Source organism: Mya arenaria, chromosome 5, assembly GCF_026914265.1.
Source record: "Mya arenaria isolate MELC-2E11 chromosome 5, ASM2691426v1".
In the NCBI taxonomy this organism is placed as follows: domain Eukaryota; kingdom Metazoa; phylum Mollusca; class Bivalvia; order Myida; family Myidae; genus Mya; species Mya arenaria.
This window is the reverse complement of record NC_069126.1, coordinates 71,695,073-71,715,722: the sequence shown is the minus strand read 5'-3', so window position 1 is coordinate 71,715,722 and position 20,650 is coordinate 71,695,073. Positions and strand designations below refer to the sequence as shown.

The 20,650-nt window shown below is 34.7% G+C and overlaps 1 protein-coding gene across 2 annotated transcripts in view; it reads left to right on the top strand.

The window, feature by feature from the left end:
• Window positions 1-20,650, top strand: part of LOC128234399 (nephrin-like) — a 55,538-nt gene that overhangs the window by 19,291 nt on the left and 15,597 nt on the right. The window contains exons 1-6 of one of the 2 annotated variants that reach the window (XM_052948615.1): window positions 902-1,056; window positions 2,162-2,479; window positions 8,937-9,230; window positions 9,408-9,707; window positions 11,536-11,826; window positions 13,766-14,044. In XM_052948615.1, coding sequence (XP_052804575.1) covers window positions 951-1,056; window positions 2,162-2,479; window positions 8,937-9,230; window positions 9,408-9,707; window positions 11,536-11,826; window positions 13,766-14,044 — 1,588 coding nt within the window. In that variant the 5' untranslated portion in view covers window positions 902-950. Of the gene's footprint in view, window positions 1-901; window positions 1,057-2,161; window positions 2,480-8,936; window positions 9,231-9,407; window positions 9,708-11,535; window positions 11,827-13,765; window positions 14,045-20,650 lie in introns of those variants that run through there. The other variant, XM_052948614.1, reaches the window with a different exon arrangement.

The following is a 20,650-nucleotide window of genomic DNA, read 5'->3' as shown; positions in this document are numbered from 1 at the left end:
CTCTTTTTACACTAAAAGTAATAACATGTCGTCAGCCACTGATTTTTACACAAAAGGAAATAACATGTCGTTTGTCGCCGATCTTTACACCACAAGTAACAACATGTCGTATGCAACTGATTTTTACACAAAAGTAATAACTTTTTGACTGCCACAGATCTTTACACCAAAAGTAATTTACACCAAAAGTAATAACATGTCGTTTGTCTCTTATATTTACACAAAAAGAAATAACATGTCTTTTGTATTTGTTCTTTACATCATCATTAAAATATAGCCAAGTTTCAACAAACACTTATTTACAGATCGATAAGCAAATTCTTGGAATTGTGCAAATCTCTTTTAATTGAATGCAAAATATTGGAATTAAACGCATATAGAACTAAATTATACGAAACAAATTAGTAACAATATCTGATATATTATTATCATAAACGTTAAAAGAAATGAAAATAAACTTTGAAAAATGATAAATTCACACAGCAATCAGTCATGAACACGAATCCAGTGATTGGTGGAAGACATTATTCCATTATGCTGCCCATCAACGTACGTCTTCGAGCGGATCACGGATGGGAGCGGCACTTCAGAAAAAGTATATGCGGGCTCTCTGAAGTGTCACAAAGTTTATGGTCACATTTCCCATCACAATATCAAATTTCTGGTTGCAACCTTTGTTTTTTAGCAGTCCTTCTCATCAGAATGATAAAGACACTCGTCGGACTTCTCCGGATGTTTCCGGGAACCGTTATCCTTGATGTAGCATGTAGCGCAAATGTGCTTCACGGAACGTTTCTCTCCTCTTATGTACACAGTGTGTGGACTGGAATCACTGCACTCACCACGCTGATACTTAGAACAGAACCAAGAACGTCCTTCTTTATTATTCCAGCTGGAAGTATCACTACGACGGGTATCCTGTCTACGGACGGCACAGGGCCTCTACAGCAATGAATTTAAACTTTCAACATCAGAAAAACTGTCGCCCCAGACTCGATTCCCTCTCTCTAGTCCAAGTAAAACTTCATCGTGAATGTTCAATACACAATTCCAGGGGTATGTATGAGCGAAACACATGAGCGATTTCAGGCGACGTAATCTATACTTAATCCCCCATTCACACCAGCAGTGTTTTTAGAACATAGATGTGTCTAAAGAGAACAAAAGCCAGCCACAGACTGGGACATTCTCAAGTCATTATAGTCAATGTCTAAATGGCCAGAGAATTGAGCCGATACAAACGCATGGGGCCATAACTGGGGGGTGACGAACTGAAATATTAGTTGATTTCGCAGATTTACCCGATTTCAACTTTTTGGAAGGTGTTACACATGTGGCTATCTCCTGTTGTCGCGGAACATCATCATGGCCACGTCCAAGTTAAAAAGAAGCCAGCTGCTGTTTGAACGCATTTATCTCGCTGAAAAGACGTTTCTTCTCTCCATGGGCCTATTTCTCTTCTACTTGCCATCGTAAAATGTCCCTCTCTTTCAGCAGATCGTCGAAGTCAAATTTGTTCGATTTCTTTGTCGATTTTGCTCTTGGAGTAAGTTCTAGCAATTCCCGGGACAATAGCTTACCCTTTATATCTAGATCGCGGACCTTCTACATCCACCGCGTTCTTCAATCTCGCACCAACCGACGCTATTTTTCAAATTTAATATCTTAACAATGACCGCTCGGCTGGAGGCGCGCTTAACAATGAAAGCGCTAAAACAGCGCCACCTACTAGATAATTAGGGGAAGAAAAGTCGTCAGATATAAGTAAGACAATTAACTATGTTGTTGTTTTAAATCCTCAGGGGGTAAGAACCGATCAAACGGAAATAACAAGTAGGATTTCTCGAAACAATTTCGAAACACGGTTTTAGCGAAATTGCTTCAATAGCATCCAAGCTATTCAATGCACATGCACATGCCTAATTGTGACCATTACTTGTGTTTTACAACTAATGTTTTTGACTGAGCGAGAGAGGAAAAAATCTTGGAGAACATCTTATTGTATATTTTGTTATATAAACAATATTGTTTCATCATCTCTGATTGATACGGCCACCTTTGCCGCTACAAGTATAGTCATACAGTGTACGTTCATTGTCATTAATTTTAATCCATTGATTATATCCTCATATATGTTTCACGTCAAGTTCCTGTTTTACAGTTGGGATCACTGACGTGACATTATCTCCCACCGACGACCCCATCAACGTGATAGAGAATATCCCAAAAACACTGCAGTGCCGAACATCGGGCGGGTTACCTGCTGCCTCGGTCAAATGGTTCATCCAAAGGTCAGGCCAGGTGCAAGACGTAACTTCGCTCTCCACAAACACGTACCAAGTGGAGGACAAGCTCTACGTGACGCAAAGCTTACTAAAGTTTACCCCGTTAAAAGCTGACCAGAATGGCCAGATATACTGTTCAGCAAACAATGTGGGAGAGAAGAGAAATTCCACAAAGCCTTCTATAATTGTATTATGTGAGTATAAATTATACGCTATTTTGATTTGAAATTAGCAAAATACTGACCAGCCTAAAAGTCACTTGAGTAAAAGGTACCTTAAAAATTTGTCCATGGGCATTTATTTCTTATTTTTCGCAAGGCTCACATCGGGATGTTTTCAGTATACCCACTATTTCGTAAATAAAATATAAAAGAATCGCATTGCAAATTGCAAGGCCTGTCAATTGGGACTAATTTAAATTCGAAGCAGATATGTAATTGAACAATTATTGTATTGACAATTGATCTAAGATCATGATTAAGTAAAAATATTTATTTTTTTGCTGTAACTCTTTTGTGCGTAGTGAAAATAAATGCGTATGGATATGTGAAAATTCGTGGTTGTCAAGGATATGCGCGCAGTGATTCAGATTATGTTAGTAGTCAAATCGGTCTTTAAATAGTTCTGAGAAGAGTGAAGCATTACGTCTTGAAAGGTGCATGAAAACGTTTTTATGGTGACATTTGAAGCGCGAAATAATTATTAAGTATTCTAAATATTGCAACAAGATAAGGTTTCTATGATACAACAGTCTTCAAAAAAGGAGGTTATTACAATGTGATGACCATGAAAAAGGAGTTTATCTTTGCCCGTGGGCAAGATAAGAATTTCTAGCATGGTTAAATTATTGGATCTACTTATCTGAGGTGGGATAATTTGATATCAAAAAGTGTACTAAACAATGAATTAACATGAATGTAAAATCGATTGTTCTGTTTTGCTTATAAATAAGTTAATTATCAATGATATGATATATTTGAATTATAGCTATATTTTAATGTAAAATTGATAGGTTAACTCGAAAACCGTCATACATAATTGATGTCGCATTTCCTAAAACCTTTTCTCAGTTTAATGAATTTCATATACATGCATTTATAAACGATTTGCGAATCCTCCAATGCATTTCTAATAAACTATTGAAGTTTCAACATAAACAAATATTTTGGATGGACATTTCCCATAAAAAAGCAATAAAGATGATGTGTAGTATAAACCTGCGAGGGAAAAGACAAAAGAATGCCTTAAAAAGCTTGACATCAACTTAGTGGGAAATTACATCTGTATTCTCGACAGACGTCATGAAACAAATGACATCCTATTTCAATCGTTATCGCGCAAAAACAAAGAACGTGAAGACATATAAAGAAAAAGGTAAATTGCCGACGTTGAGTATTTTTCATGTTTTTGTTTGTTTTTCAACTATTTAACCTTTTAATTTTCATAAGTTTAGCGTTGTTCATACGGGAAAACTTCATCAACTAAAAAAGAGTAAGAACATCGCGGTAATACGTCCGGAGCGTTCATTATTACATCAACAATGGAGTTCACGTTATCCTGCTACCTTACAACAATGTCGTTAGTCGCGGTAAAATAGTATTAAGAGACCAAGATAATCACCCGTCATGAATTTATAACGTATTGGTTGATCAAAGTCATGCAAGAGCACAACGTCCGGCTTACAAATATTCCAATATGGAAAAATGGCTTACCTAAATCCAGACGTCTGCGTAAATATGTTTTGGTATATGGGGAATATTATGAAGGACTCTCCTGAAATATGTTTGTAAAATGGCATATAAATTTACAAATATCTGCCTGTCTGTCTTTAAGTAGGAAGGAAGACCAACTCCTGTCTGAACACTAAACTAGAACCTTGAACTTACAGTGGTATGTTTTATTTACCCTTTTCCAGTGCCCCCCCCCCCCCAGTGTTTGGGGTCAATGTGCCAAAGGTCAAAGATGTGATACAATGTTATGAAAAAAGATTCCGCACAATATTTTGAGTGCTTTTTGAACGATACCCATGGAACTTTCCCAGTAAACATGACCATATCGGGCCGATGTAGGCTGAATATCGGCATGTCGGCCAGTGTTTGCCGATATGGGCATATTGACTGAAACATTGTATGCATAATAATACCATACAGTTTAGATTTGAATGTTTAAATGGCCGATATTGGCTCGATGTATACGTAGTCTTGCTTCAAGGGAGAGCAATGCATTTGTTGCCACTTTCACTAGCAGTTCATTCCCCTTTTAATAAATATTTATATTCATTATCATTAAATAATAAAACCATTGTAAGTTTATATTGTTATTTTTAATTAATTATGTAATTAAAAGATACAGTTCATATTTATTTGATTATTATCTACGAACTCCTTTAGTTTAATATTCACTGCGGTATTTGTGTCATTTCAAAGAGAAGTTGAAAGTCAAATCATATTTTTGGTTTTCATCAATGGTAAGTACTGTTTGAATCGTTGTTGAGCGCCTGAATATAAGGATTTGTATACTACTTTTCTTTTTATATTTAGTTTTATACTCGAAAGTAATAAATACTTTTATTTCGAGTAAATATGTTGAAAAGAAATTCGGGTAATACATTTTCGTGACTATTTTTCTTTGTTGTTTTATCAGTTTGATTAAAAGCAACATTAAATTAGCGCGCGAAATCACGTGCACACAAAAGCAAAGTATTACATTGATGATTTGGTTGGGTTTGAACGATAAATTTATCTGCTTTCATTGAAGACATTTTCAAAAAGAACATTTTGTTATCAATTATGAATCATATATGACAAACATTTTATTTTACAGTATCGTATAATGGGGAAAGATCGAAGTTGCAGAGAGCGGACAACTGCAAATTGGGATTCTGAAAATGAGGAATAAAGGCGATCATATGGGAGGTAGGTCTTTATGTCGCTATGTTACCATTTATATTAAACTTTTTCATACTATGTTCGTAACCTTTAGTCTGTCAGGATGGTGTTTCTGCATTTATGTAAGTTTTGTGAAGCAAATTAATTCATGATACATCATTCTGTTAATGAATTAAGATGGAGAGTATTGATAAAAAGTAGGTGATTTTAGCTACTTAACACTCAAGAAAAGCAAGTTGACTTTGCCAACCTTTAAATTTACCTTAACTGGAGAAATGATCCGGATAACCGATTAATGCATTTGTTACTTTAACAAAATGTGATGCATTTTCAGAGGAAGAGTGTTTTAATCAGATGATGATGAATAAATGTCAGTGACAACACCACCAAGGCCTTTAAATGTGACAGTGGCAATGACAGGACTGTTCTGCAAGCATCACAACAGTAACTACAAGATCCCCGACAGTTGCATCATATCTACATGTATAAACCGTTCTTTGTTTTCAAGCATTGTTCAAGTATATGATCGCCCAGAAATCGATGTATACGAAGGGATGAAAGCAAATTTTATACGAACAACAGACAAATATTTTACATTTAACAAAAACCCAATTAAAAATTAAGCATACCTCTTTGTAAATGTATTTTGTAAATACCCATATCATGAGAAAAATTTATCTCTACCTCTGTATTAATAGTACAAGCACTTATTCCAGAGGCTCTGGTGAAATTCTGTCGTTTCTCACGGGAGAGGTACGAGAGACATATGCCGCCTGAATGAGGACAGCATCGGACAGAGATGGTGGAACGGAAATAAAGAGGGAAATGAGGCAGGCGCAGTTGTCTGAGTGCATCTTTTGAACACCAGGATGATTTAAACAAAACAATCTATAGTTAAAAACCCTTAATTTGTAATGCAGGAGCTTTACCTTATGTTTTGATCAATGAAATAACTCTTATTTCAAGTCTTATTTTAATTGTTTATTTATACAGTAACAGTCTATGTGTATTATGGCATGTCTGTGTATCATAACTTGTACATTTTGATAAAACTGTTTAGGGTTATTATCCACATTCTGTGATAACCCTATTGTTTGAATATTTTAATCAATGATAATAAAAAAAATTGTAAGATCAAAAAGTTTATTTTCTTATGTAGGAATTCTTGAGTATATAATATGGCTGTAAGTTTATGGTAGGTTTCCATCGCATTATTATGTTTCTCTATGGAGACAAAATCTTGTGTTAAACTATCATGTTCTGTTGGCACTGAGCATGGCAATCCAGCTGTATGAGAATAGGGACGAAATAGGATCTCGGCATCATGCTAACTAAATGTCGGTTCTTTACAATATGCCGACATCGGCCCGATGTCGAGCCGTGTTGCACATCCGACATCGGCCCGATGTAAAAGCCGATGTCGGGCCGATGAAGTGTTCCATTTCGGGCCGACATCGGGCCGATATAGAATGTTTGCTGGGTTATTGGCCGGTTGCCCTTCACCAGCGGATGACCCTTGTTCTTGGTGTCAGTAGTTCAATGGTCAAACTCACCGTCCACAAAATAGATTCAACGTACTTGATGTTGTATTCTATACCATCAAATCCACAATATTTTTGTCAACTTAGTGTGCGGTGAGCTCGACCAAGTTGCCGCAATGTCGGACGATCCAGTGTACGCTAATGCGTCTGTCTGTGTGTCTTTGTGTCTCTTTGTATGTTTGTTCGTTTTTCTTTTTGTTCAATGATGGGTTGAAAGAAAAAGTTGAAATTTTGAAATATTATTTGCATGTTGTTTTTTGGTTATTTAATAGGACGACTGAACATCGGTACATAAATAATTTTCGGGACAATTTTGATAATTATTATAATATTTCCCGTTGGTATTGCGCACGTACAATGATTACGTCACTGCGTCATGTTCATGTTTGCTCGGAGCATTAGTCAAAATATCTTTGGTATTGACGTCAAACTTCATATACAGATATGTCTTATTAAATAGAGCATTGCTCGGGAACCACAGCTCTGGTTGCATAAGTGTTCTGGTTATTGTCCTTTGCTAATATACATGCTTTATCGAGTTCAACATAAATCAACTCATCCAACAATCTTTCCACACTTATTGCATACTTTTGATCATATCTACATCGCAAGTTATATTATAACCTGACATTAACCATTTTCTAACCTGTGTTCAATTCTAGATAAATTGTAATGTTAATTATTCTGTTCCTTAAACTGTGCCATATCTTCAACTTTTTTCATACCCATATCATATTGCTACTTATATTTTAGAAGCCAAATCCCCCTAATTAAAAAACAACAATAACAAAAACGATTGTTTACACTATAGGCACACTAGAAGACAACTATACAACTGTTACTAAAATAATACGAAACTCATAACCCAATTTCTGTTTTGTTAAGGTCACTGCCTATGTTCAATACTCTGTCAAATGCAAAGGATACACTTTACTTATTTCGGCGGGTGATATGGCAGTCTATGACTGCTCTTGTTATACTTATTCTTACTCTGGTCATATTCTTATGATGCATCCATGTTTTTATGTATGCTCATTTAGTCTTCAAATGATATGCATGATATTAAATCATTTGAAACGAAAATTCTCAACATTGAATGATGTGTTGATGATCGTGCTCTTCTGTACACAGCCTACTCCTTCGCCGTGTGTATAACCGGTAGCTAATATCTTATTGATTAGTCAAAGATGAAGGTCTCATTTGAGTTACATTTCCTTGTTTTTTCGCTAATGCGACATACCTGTTACGCACAACCATCAAATTTCAACCATCACTTACCCATCACTCACAATGTCATTGTACCTATCTTTATAAAATTTTCATATTGAATTTATAATTACTTTCTTCTTTCTGTTTAGCGCCAAATTTTAACGTTTCGCCCAAAAAGCTCTATTTTTATTTACATACCTTATCTAGTATTATTCTGTCGCTGCTATCCAATCATCGAACAAAGTTTCATGTAAAGGAGTATCAAGTGGCAAACCCCCAGTAAATTTACATTTTACTGACCGTTCAAAGGCGGTACCTAACAATCCTTGATAAACATACGTACATTTTATATACAGTATGTATGCACTGTGCTGCTTTTAGAGTTTTGTACTGTTCTTCCATGTTTCTTGTTAACTTTGTGATTTTATGTTTTATGTCTTTGGCGTTTACCCAGTGCCATTAAACCGGGTTTATGTTTAAACTTTTTGCTACTGAGCTTGTTTCTGTAGTTTTTTGCATACATATTCAAGATAAACCCATATTCACAGATTGTCCAAATTGAATGAATTTATATAGAAGAGTTGATGTTTTACTCACATCCTCCAAGCAATCATGTCGAAATAATTGTCTAATTGTTGTTGATTTATAACATCAGGGCAACGTGGAAGGTGCACCGAAATAATAAGCAATTCGATTAGATGCAGATATTTTTTAATAAATGTTGTTGGAACGCAAGTAAACATGCCTTCAATATTATTATAGGAGGGTTTACTGATGGGATTCATTCATGGATCGCACTCTTGCATAACAAAGTAGAATATCATTTCAAATGCATTTATTTCAATACCATAACATGTTTTACTGTTGCCGTTCACACTTAATTTTTTTTTAATAAAACCCGTGTGCTTCATTTGAAAGTACATCCATAGTAGTTTGACGGTTGTTTCACAGAACCTTAATCTGGCGCCGTATCTTGCAAATTATGACTCGAAAAGATACCGATTGTTTTTCAGATCCACCTCGCCTACCGTCATTCAAATACGAAACTACCACTGGCTCAGTCATCACCGACAATACTATTGCCATTATCCGTGGAGACGGAGCATCAGTGGCATGTGAAGCCGCCGCCAACCCGGCTCCCCATACTTACACCTGGTCTGGATCGCAGACAAACAGCCAGCTGCTGTCTCTAAGCAGCTTCAATGTTAACACCACCGTCCAGTGCACGGCGTACAACACAATGACCGAAACAAACGGGAGTCCTATTAATAGAAGCAAAAGTTCAACTTTGCAAATAAATGTTTGGCGTACGTATGCAATTTTGAATTTGGGGAAATTTCTAAGAAACAATTTATGGATAAGTTTGCGTGGTGGTACAAAGGTTTTAAAATTACTACTACTCCCTTAACCTTACATTCCTGATCATACATAGAAACGAAGTTTGCTATATACATATTCTATTTATAATTATGATTTCCTTTTAGGACCCCCGCATGGTTTCGCATTACAATACCATTATGGTATAACTGGATCCTTGAGTATAACTCAAGAACTCAAGGTACTAGCCGGCGAGGCCTTCTGGTTGTCGTGCACGGCAGATAGTTCTCCTCCGTCTACGTACACATGGACAGGCCACCCTTCTTCACAGGCGGGAATCTTAAATTTAACAGGGGGTCTAACAACAAGCCAGTCGGTGTCATGCCTTGCGGAAAACTACATGCAGACGACGTACAAAGGCACAGTGCGGGGGAACACGTCATCTGCACTACACATTGATGTCTTGTGTAATGTGAAATTCCTTTTAGTTTTATGATATCGCATTATGCACTTATTGTAGTTCATGTTGTCATTAAGCTAAGCAGCTAACTTTGTGCATAACTCAGAATTAATCAATACTACAGCGAGAGTGTCATATTGAATAAAAAAGACGTCAATCAAAATAAAACATCCAAAAAACTTTGCTTTTGCTAATAACCACACAATTTGTTCTGTTGTAGCAAGCACACAAATAGTTTGTTATTTCTGACATGAAATGAACTTGCTTTGAACATATGAATCATTAAGATTAGTATTACTATTCAACTTTCTACACTCACTTCATTTTAATATGATTTTATACGGGAATCTCTCATTATTGGAAAATAACAATGTTTGACTTAAATGTTTGAAATGATTGCAAATCGTTACCATTTATCAAAGTTAATCCCCCAAAACCGTTCAGAATGCAAGAAATGTATATATTAGTTCAAGCATGTTCATAACTTTTAATATCATTAATGATCAAGTTTTGATAAAAATAGAGTCTTCGCATTCGTAGCTGACAATCACAATTATTTTCAACACTACAGGCGACCCCGCTATATCTTTAACAGGTTTTAATAGTTGTTTAATTGTTAAACGTGCAACAAAAAATTGAATGAGTGCTCGCCGAATTTTCAAACCGTTTGTTTGTTATGCATACTATATTATGCCTAGTATGTGAATGTATAACCTTTTAACAAATACATCAAAATCATGAATATTATTGTAGGCATATAATGTGGATATATAAATAACATTGAAAACGATTTGTTTTATAAAAGAAATATTAAATATTAATGAATAATGTATTATCAATATAATGCGAAAGCAATTTGTTTTCGGGTTATTGTTTAGAGTTGTTGAGAAACGCAAATTGTACGTTTACTTTCGTGATACTTTTCGCGTCAACCAAGCATCTCTACGTTGTACCAAAATGTAAAGCATAAAGTCTTTACACCGGATACTGTCAAATTTGTGATTCAGAAACGAACGGGCTTATGCATTGTGAAGGTTTTTGTTATTCTACAGCGTAAACAATGTATCCTCTAATGGGATTTTATAAACGTATTACAATAATAATAATAAGTGGTATTGACAAACTATGGTCAGTTTTGACGTATCATTGAGTGTTGTTATCTTGATATTTCAAGTCATAAGCATGTGGCTCTTCCGACTCTTCATTGTGTATTAAATTATCCTTTGTATGATTTTTGTATGACTTCTCCTTATATGACCTGATTTATATAAATGCAGAGGGTCTACGATAAACTTGTAACATAAAAAAATAAGAATGATAAAAAATTGTGTGCTTTAAAATGTTCGTATTAAATTATCTAAATTTAGAAATATCACGGTATGGTTGACTTCTTTACAGACAATGGTAATAATCTTTATTTCGACACACAAACGGGTCAATCCAATCTAGTTATGATAACAGTGCGCAAATGTTAACATGATAAGCAAGAATACCGGTAAAATGCTATTGCTTAATATTATGAATAACAAGAACAATAGAAATGAAATCAAATGAATATGTATTTGATATCAGGATATTGTACGTTGGCGTTGACAGCTTACTTCCCTTAATAAAGGTTAAGAAGTATTTTTGGAACGAAACATTTGGACAAGTGTGCATTAATTTAAACGAACAAAACTTCGACTATCAATTACTGTTCAGAGTCATTTAGTTATCATATATGTGTATACTTTTACATGCTACAACAATAATGAAGTGAGGATATTCTTTACATCTTAGGACAAGTTTAATTTATATTTGTACCTGTGTGTCCTAGTCTTCGTTGAATATTTCAGATGGCCCAAAATCGGGGAATTTGCAAAATGTTAGTCAAGTTCGAGGGGAAAACCTGAATTACCAGTGTTTATACACACCGGGAAACCCTCGTACTGTTGACTTTGAGTGGACGAAATCCGTAGCAGACGTCTCCTGGGTCAAACAGAACACACAGAATTTGACTATTCCAAACTTGCAGCGCAGTGACGAGGCCAGTTACACGTGCAAGGTGTCAAGTGTTCTCGTGCCAACGTTGCCATTAGCGACAACCACACAGTACGACACTGCAACATTTTTTCTGGATATTCGTTGTGAGTATATTTTACCAGGATCATGAAAATCAAAACGACATTGAAATTATGGTCAAAACTGGGCAAACCAAACATAAGGTTGCTGTTTAATGTACGGGATTCACACAACTTGAGCTTGTATAATGTTTCTTTTAAATGGCACATCCGATACTAACTCGAGCTTCTGTATTAGCGACATCATAATCGTAAAGAAAAAACGCGTTTGTGATGTCCAGCATGAGTTCTTTTCCAATACTTTCGAGTAAAGTTGTCATGTTTGACAGTGGATCACTAACTTCACTAATCTTATTTGATATATGTATACCATTGTCTCTTATATATGATAGGGTTATGTTTCTGTTTTATGGCTTCTTAAGGTTCGGTTTAGCTTTAACATGATGTTTTAAATGTTGTTATAGGCAAACAATGAAAAAAGATACTCATATAGATACCCCCTATATGTATACTTACACTTCAAGTGATTGATACCTTATTCGTGTATTTCTCTGACGCCGTTGAACTTGCCTGTATTCATGGGGTTAATTAAGATAACACGTAAATTATAACTTGATGAAAGTGAGGATTGTTTTGTTTGGTTATTTCATAAACTGTGGTTCACTGTAAGTGGATAATTTTCCCGTCGTCAGGATTTTGTTTATTTTTAGTAAGTTCGTGATAACCGTTGTATCTGGTCCTTGTGTCCGTAGCAGTTGTAGGTCATTTAGTTTGCTGAACAACGATTTTTATTATTGTTCACAGAAAAAGATGTTAAGCGATTGCATTGTATAAATCACCCGAGGGCAAAAATTATCGAATATCTACTTAGAGACAAGCTTTTTGTGAAATTAAGACAGTTATTGGAGAGGCTAATTTAGTATTGCAACTAAACAAGGTTTCACACATATTAAAGATTAACGCTTTAGTGACATTGAAATTGAAAGAATAACTAATTGGTTTCTACTTCTTTTCGGGACCCATCTTACAAAAGTACTTCAAAACATCCCGTATATTTAGCACATTTTCTTAGTAAGTTGAATTGAAGCGATTTAAACTGTTTTTATAGTTTGTGCAAAAGTAAGCTTTTGATCCGAAAAGTCTAAAAAATTATATTTTCTTCTTTTAAAACTTACCTGAGCACTAAGTGTTCAAGTGTGAGCTGCTGTGACTAACCGTCGTCAACATTTTCTTTCAAACAACTTCACCACCTTAACAAGAAGGCCAGATGCATACACAATTCACAGGAATATTTCTAAATACCATAAAATAATACGGTTCCCTGTTGAAATCTAGATGCCATGGCAACCAAAAGGAAAAACAAATCTTTTTTCGCAGAAACCGTTGGCCACATTATAAAATAATATGAAAATTTCCGAAGGTGGTCTTTTATCAAATTCCTTCAAATTATGTTGGTTCGTAAACAACCTTGCCGACAGCGTGCGAGGCTAGTTTAAAAATTTATAACTGTATGGACAACTTTCAAAATCGTATCCTTATAAACCGCTGGTCAGATTAAAAAAAAACAACAACAAAACGATCACAGCAATGTTCCTTTGCTCTTGCTCCTCTTAGTTGTGTCAACGAAAAAACGCAGACAATAATATGTTTTAGATACTTAATTCCAGACACTTTAAAAAATTGTTGGATATTTCTGTTGTTTTCATTTAATGGTATGCCACAATAAGAAGTGTTTTTAGGTTTTATTGAGTTATTGTTTGAGGTTTCAATTATCTAACAGTAGTCAAATGCTAAAATATTGACGAACCAAATTAATTTTTTTTGTCTACTTTCCCTTCGAAACTGGTAAATTTAGCTCATTTGAGCTTCAACTTAGACACATTGCACACAAACAAACGGTATGCAAAGAGAGTGACAAAGTTATTAAGTACATGTACAGTTTTTAAACATGACGTGCAACACAACACTATTGATGTCTTATCTGTCAAGTGTAATTCCATTTAAGATGGGGCGGAAAATTTGCTGTTGCAACTCAACAACGTTTCCCACGCATCTGTAGAAATTGATGAACATTCATCAAACTATATGAGATGTTCGCTAGAAAGTGACCCCGGCTCGGATATGGCTCTCACAAAAGACGTTAAAATGATAATTACAAGATCTGGTGTACATCAACTTACACATGTACTACAGGCTGAATGTTCGGACGCTGGAGTGTATACATGTTCAGGGTACAACCAGTATGGAGCGGCGGATAACGCGTCGGTGCGCTTATTTGTAAAATGTAAGTTGTTGCTTAATATATTGTATGTTGAGAGTTTATTCCATTGTTTCTGGATTATTCTGCACGTGTGATCAAGATGTTGTAAACAAAGGAATCATTTTATGTCAGAACTGTCTAATAATTACAGTTTATGAAAATAGTAATGTTCGTAGGGTGGCTCAAACTGATTAGTAGCTTGATACTATAACTATATAGTAATTCATTATTTCATTTTATAAGGTTTAAAAGATCGTTGAAACGTCGTCTGGGCTGAGTTTTAAACACAGTTAAAGTATTTTCACTGCAAACTAAGGAGTGTAATTAATAGCTTTTTAAAATTAATTGTTTTTATTTCCCTTTAATAATTTGATATTGAGAGTACATTTTGAACGTGAATAAATAAAAAAATGGAAATAAACTTTTATCAGGGAATTGGTAATGTTATTTTTCAAACGTTTTCTTGAAGCTGAATGCTCGAACACTTGCTTTCTTACACATCTATAAAACATAAGAGTAAATAAATGCATAAACATAACATCGATGCTACAGCTACACCAACTGTCTGTCTTTGTTATACAAACTTCTTCGAATATTAACACATCAATTATATGATAAATAAACTGATATGCCCCACCGCAGTCAAATGCCAACAACGAAGCGCAGGCTTCACTCTTCATCTGGAATACGACCCGTCTTAAAACCTATGTGAAAAACTATTGAAACAACCTCAGTAGCAAAAAGTTTAAACATAAAACCGGTTAAATGGCACTGGGTAAAAGCGAAAGAACACAAAAAAAATAAAAAAAATAAACAAGAAACATGGAAGACCAGCACAAAACTCCACAAACAGCAGAGTGCATACATACTATACATAAAAAATATGTATGTTTATCAAGGATTTTTAGGTACCACCTTGGAATGGTCAGTAAATGTAAAAAAAGTTTAAACCAGTTTACGTGCACAAACCTCACTCTTATCTCAACAGTCCTAAATAAAAAACACATAAAAGGTAAATCTTATCAACGAAGACTGTTCTCAGACACTAAGGGGAATTGAGTAACTATGTATTACGATGCCATATATCATGGAGCAAACTCTTAAAAATGTTTTTTGACTAAATTTAAATGGCATTTTTTCAAGTTCGACCTTTCAGATATATATTCAGTAAAAGGCGACCAGTTAAATTTGGTCAAAGTATTCATACCATGTTCATTCTTTTTGAAAACCTTTTGCATTAACTGTTATTATTTGTAACATAAATGCATTTACATAAGTTTACGGATAAATGTTAATGAACTGTTGCACTGAAGCACAAGTAAAATAAACTTTAAAGACATATTTTCTCCACTAGGAACAAAATTCTACGTCTTTGGCGATTGCACCTTTGCGTAAAGGGCCTCCCATGGGTAGTGAGGTTGCAAAGGAGAAAATAAAACAAAATCCAATACATCTCAGAAATAAGACAACAAAGATACAGAAATTTGTTGACATCATTGTAAGATCTAATTGTATCGTCATTCCTGAAAATTGTTTTTTATAACACTTTTTATTCACCCTCTGGTTCTAATGGAGGAAACTATAGGTTTACCATCCGTTCGTCCGTCCGTCTGTGTTTGTGTGTGACCGTCGATATGTCCGGAAAAATTAAGGCTGCAATATCTGAAGAAGTAGTCCTGCTGGGTTACGTTTAGACTGCTATGACATCGACAATAGTGAAACTACCACTTTTTGATTGCATCAGCGATAGCTCGTGAAGTTTAAAAGCAACATTCACGACACGGTGTGTGAATAGCAGGCGATAATGAAATTATTTCATTCATATGATTTACCATAATAACTCTGTGAGTATTATGACAACAAAAATAGTGTAAATGTTTTTACGTCCAACCGAAAAAAATATATCCTGAGATAACTCAAGAAGCATCCAAGCTAGGTATATGCAACATTGTGTACAAGTGTTGGCGGTCAAAAAAGGAAAGTCTGCACATTATTTCAAAACATTTTATTTTATAGCAACAAAACCGTTATGGGACGGACTACTTCATTTCTTGCAATATTAAGTGACTAGATATATTGAATAGTTCTTTTTTTAATGGAATTTTAGAATTGTAAATCAGATACTTTTGATTACATATCTAAAGTACATATAAATAACATTCTTAAAATAGTAGGATTCAAATATGAAGGTAAGCAACAGAACAAGGGAAATGTAAATAAGTCACTGATATCTGTTTAACAAGAAAACCAAATGGTATTCAATCGATAAATTATATATCCAACAGATTGTACAAACAAACTATCGCGCGAGACAGAATAAGGGTAAAATGACAGGAAATTTTGGGAGCTCACAGGACGGCTCTACAAACACACACTGCACTGTCATTTTATGACTATATGACGTCATTTTAGTATATAAGTATATATATTTAATTTACTTACATTTGGAGATTTTGCATTGCAGACAACGTATTATTACTGGATGAACAATCCATTCAAAAGATAAACATCAATAGTTTACTCAAAATGTTTGTAAAAACATCATTGTCAATTCAAACTGGACTTTAAACAAAACGGGTATTATATATTCTGACATAAAAACTGCAGTAGAATTATAAATGAATATAGAACAAAATGTTGTCTTGACAAGAGAATCTAAGAGTTTTGTAAGAAACATCAATTTCGAAGCGTCATTAAGGAAGGCAAAACATATAGAATACAGGTGTACTTCAATTCAAATCAAGCTATATCAAGCTATTTCATGACTTAAGCTAGTAAGCAATAAATAGAGGATATTTGTTTATTTCAGTGTAAGTTCGTATTTTATTTCACGAATGTCATAGAAAAACATATTTTTAAGAGTGGCGAAGACATATGCTTTTTGTTCATATGCATGCTATGTACATGAACACTCAAATTTAATGTCTACTATAAACATGTCATTGCTATTCTTAGACCATCATATTTCTATATTTGACATTATATACTTGACTACGCTTCGAACATCCAAGTAGATTTTCGTCTGTTTGTTCGTACTTCAGACTATTGGCATTTTATGTTCTAGTGAAGAATAACTTGGTCGTACCTTGTTTGAACATTGTGTCGTAATTGGTATTAGCAAATTTCATTGCTGTAAGTTTAATTACATGAATATGCAAACAAAAATAAACATCCAAAATGTTAAATATTGGTACAACGGCCGTTTCCATCTTACTGTGTATCTTTTCTTCCTACTGAGCTTAGAAAGCGACGCAGGTGTTTACTATTTACTGTTAAATGTCAAAGTTACATCTTACTAAGGTATTCTTGCACGTCAAAGATTCCAAGTTAAGTTTGATCAATGTACGCGATCGCAGTGCAATTGGACATTAATTCGCACGGCATGTAAAACGTTTTGTACAAATGCATGTTTAACAAAACACTGATGCGATTTATGTTTTCCATGGTTGTATGAACTTGGTTGCATATTATTCTTTCACTGTCAGTGGACATTAACCATTATCAATTTCCTAGTTCAAGACACGCCACTTCCCTAAGTAGTTTACATAGTGGTATGACCAATAAGCTATCAACTTTCTTGTGTTGTTCCCACTTCCTTGTCACTATGCACTATGATATTCAAAGTTTTCTACCAGAATTGAATATATATAGAGAACTGAGCTTCCTGAGTTCCTTCGATATCCTAACCGTTTCTGAAACTTGGTTATCTGATGCAATCATAGACGATTTTATTCTAATCCCTAGCTTTTATGACCAGTTCGACGTGATCGGCAAGGAAATTCATATGGTGGTGTTGCAGCTAATTAGAGACGGTATAAATTAAAAAAAACGGAATTATTTGACGTTAATTGCGCTTGAGCGTCTCTGGGTAGAAATAAAGATACGCAAATCTAAACGTGTACAAATCGGTGTATTTTATCGTCCTCCTAACCATGATACTACCAATTATAGCCTCATTGAAGATTCTATAGGTTTAGCAAGAGAAAAAGGCGTTGAAGATATTATCATTACAGGTAATTTCAATCTGAACACTTCAGTTAATAGTCCGGGTCGCAAAACCAACTCCTTATCACAACAGTTTGCCATTGATCAATGCATCTCAACTCTAACACACTTTGCAGAAAAGTATTCATCTACTATCGATCTCTTTTTTGTTTCTAACTCAAACTCCTTAGTCCATAGTTGAGATGGAGAGACATTTCTAGATCAAAACATTAGTTTTCATTGCCCTATTTTTTGGAATGATTAGATACCATAAACTGGTGAAGAAAATCACTCGTCGTAGAATATGGAAATCTGACAATGGGGATTGGTCACTAATTTGGAATACAATATTGATTTGTTCACTTCTAATTTTACTAAATCAATTGTTGATATTTCCAACAGCTGTATTTTCAACAATATAATAACTATCATTCCTTTTGAACCTCCTTGAATGAATAATGACATTAAAATTAAAATTCGACAACGCAAAAGAGCTGATAGAAAGGTCAACCGCTCTAATAATCCGATACATTAGGACAACCGCTCTAATAATCTGATACATTGGACTATGTTTCGCGGATTGCGTTATGAAGTTGTCGCTCTAAATTTGGAGTTCAAAATTGAAATATTTGATCACTTGTTCGAAACTCAATTCCAGTGAACTTAGTTCTAATTGGTGGAAAACACTAAAGTCAGTTATCATTCCGGTTAAATCACGAGACATTCTACTACTTCTCAACCCTTCACTTCTGCAGGCGACAAAGGCAAGGCCGAACTCCTTTATAATTTCTTTGTCCTTCAGGCTTACGTTGACGATTCAACACAACTAATATCTGAACTTGATTTAACTAATGATGAAGCTAAACTTGATTCGATTGTTATCGTACCTTCCGAAGTCAAAGATGCTTTAAGTAGTCCCTCGGTTGGTAAAGCACCTAGGCCTGATTGCATTGATCGTTTTCTGCTTGAAGCTTCTGCAGAACTTTGTCAAAATTTATGTGATGTGTTTAATGATTCGTTAACTTATTGTGTTGTTACATCTAATTGGAAATATTCAAATGTTCGCGTTGCCTTAAAAAAGGAGGATCCTTCCAACTCATCAAACTATTGCCAAATTTGTCTTTCGAATACTAAGGAGAAGGTTTTTGAAATAATTATATTTAAACATGTATTCAACTTTCTTCGTGAAACACGTTTCTTTACCCGATCCCAATCCGGCTTTCTGCCAGGTGATTCTACTGTCAACCAGCTTACCTACCTCTATAATAGTTTCTGTCAAGCTCTCGACAATGGTCTTGAAATACGAGATAACTTTTTTATATAAGTAAAGCATTTGACAAAATTTGGCATCGTGGTCTACTACATAAACTCGTAAAAGAAGGCATTTGAAGTCATCTACAGTCTTGGTTTTCCAATTACTTAGAGAACAGGCGCCAATGTGCGGTAATTCCGGGAGCCACTTCATTAGCGGAATAGTCCATACTTTTGCGACTAAGAGCAATGCAGTTTGAATAAAACATTGGATTGCATGGTTTTTATTGAACATAATAACATAATATTTTTGACCGGAGCGAGCGTTCACGTTTGTCAAAGGAATCTAGCTGTTTAAATCTAAGTGATGCCTATGTCACACAAAATATTCATGCAGGAGTTTCTGTGGATCATAGTACGCCAACCAGAGACAAAGGATGGAAACGACGAGTAAAACATATATAGCGGTGCCGTCAGTTGGATTGAAGCGAAACCGTATGAACAGTAGAGATGAGACGGACAAAGAGTGAGATGTTAACATTGCGAGAAAATTGCGAATGGATTGTCAACAACGACGACATTTCTGAGTGTGATGAAGCAAGTGCATAACAAAAGTTTGTGTGTACAATGAAGAACTGTTCTACGAAGATAAATGTAAAATATTTAGTGTTAAAGTGTATCTCACTTCGTATTGTGTTACAATATGCATTAAACATCTAAATAAAGGAACCACATGATATTTTTTTTATTTTATCTAAAGATATATATATTTGAATAAGTTTTATAATAATCAGGTTTTCTTTATAGTGCTTAAAGGGTTTAACTGCATTTTGGCCCCTTCTACTTCTAGAAGTACTCAATTTTGATAAACTAAAATAGCGGCAAAAGGTGCTATCCGTACTTGGCACCTTTAACTTTTTGTAACAATTTTTTTGAACAGTGCCAACTACATATAGCACCTTTTACACCAACACATTTATATCTAAGAGCATTTGTATCTAATTTATAGTGCAAAAAATATGTGTTTTACTTATATTTTGTCTTCTTACGTCCTCAACGTGACAATCAATGGTCATTTAAGTTAGACTTGGCAAAATATGACAATAGCTTTTTCGGAAAAAGAAGGGATTTCAATATTTTCGTAATTTTTCGTTTTTCTCAAAATGCTGAAATTGTACGTTGGCACCTTTAACCTTTGTTTGTATATATATATATGTACTTTTGTAAACTCTTGTGATCGCTTTTTTAACATGTACATGGAACTTATACTAGTTAAGTTTCAACAATATCCTTAAATAACGATTAATATAATCAACATCATTCGAACTGTTTGAACCACTAGAGGTTCATTTTCGGGAAGTTTATGAAACAGGTGCAACGTTGAAACTTTTTTTT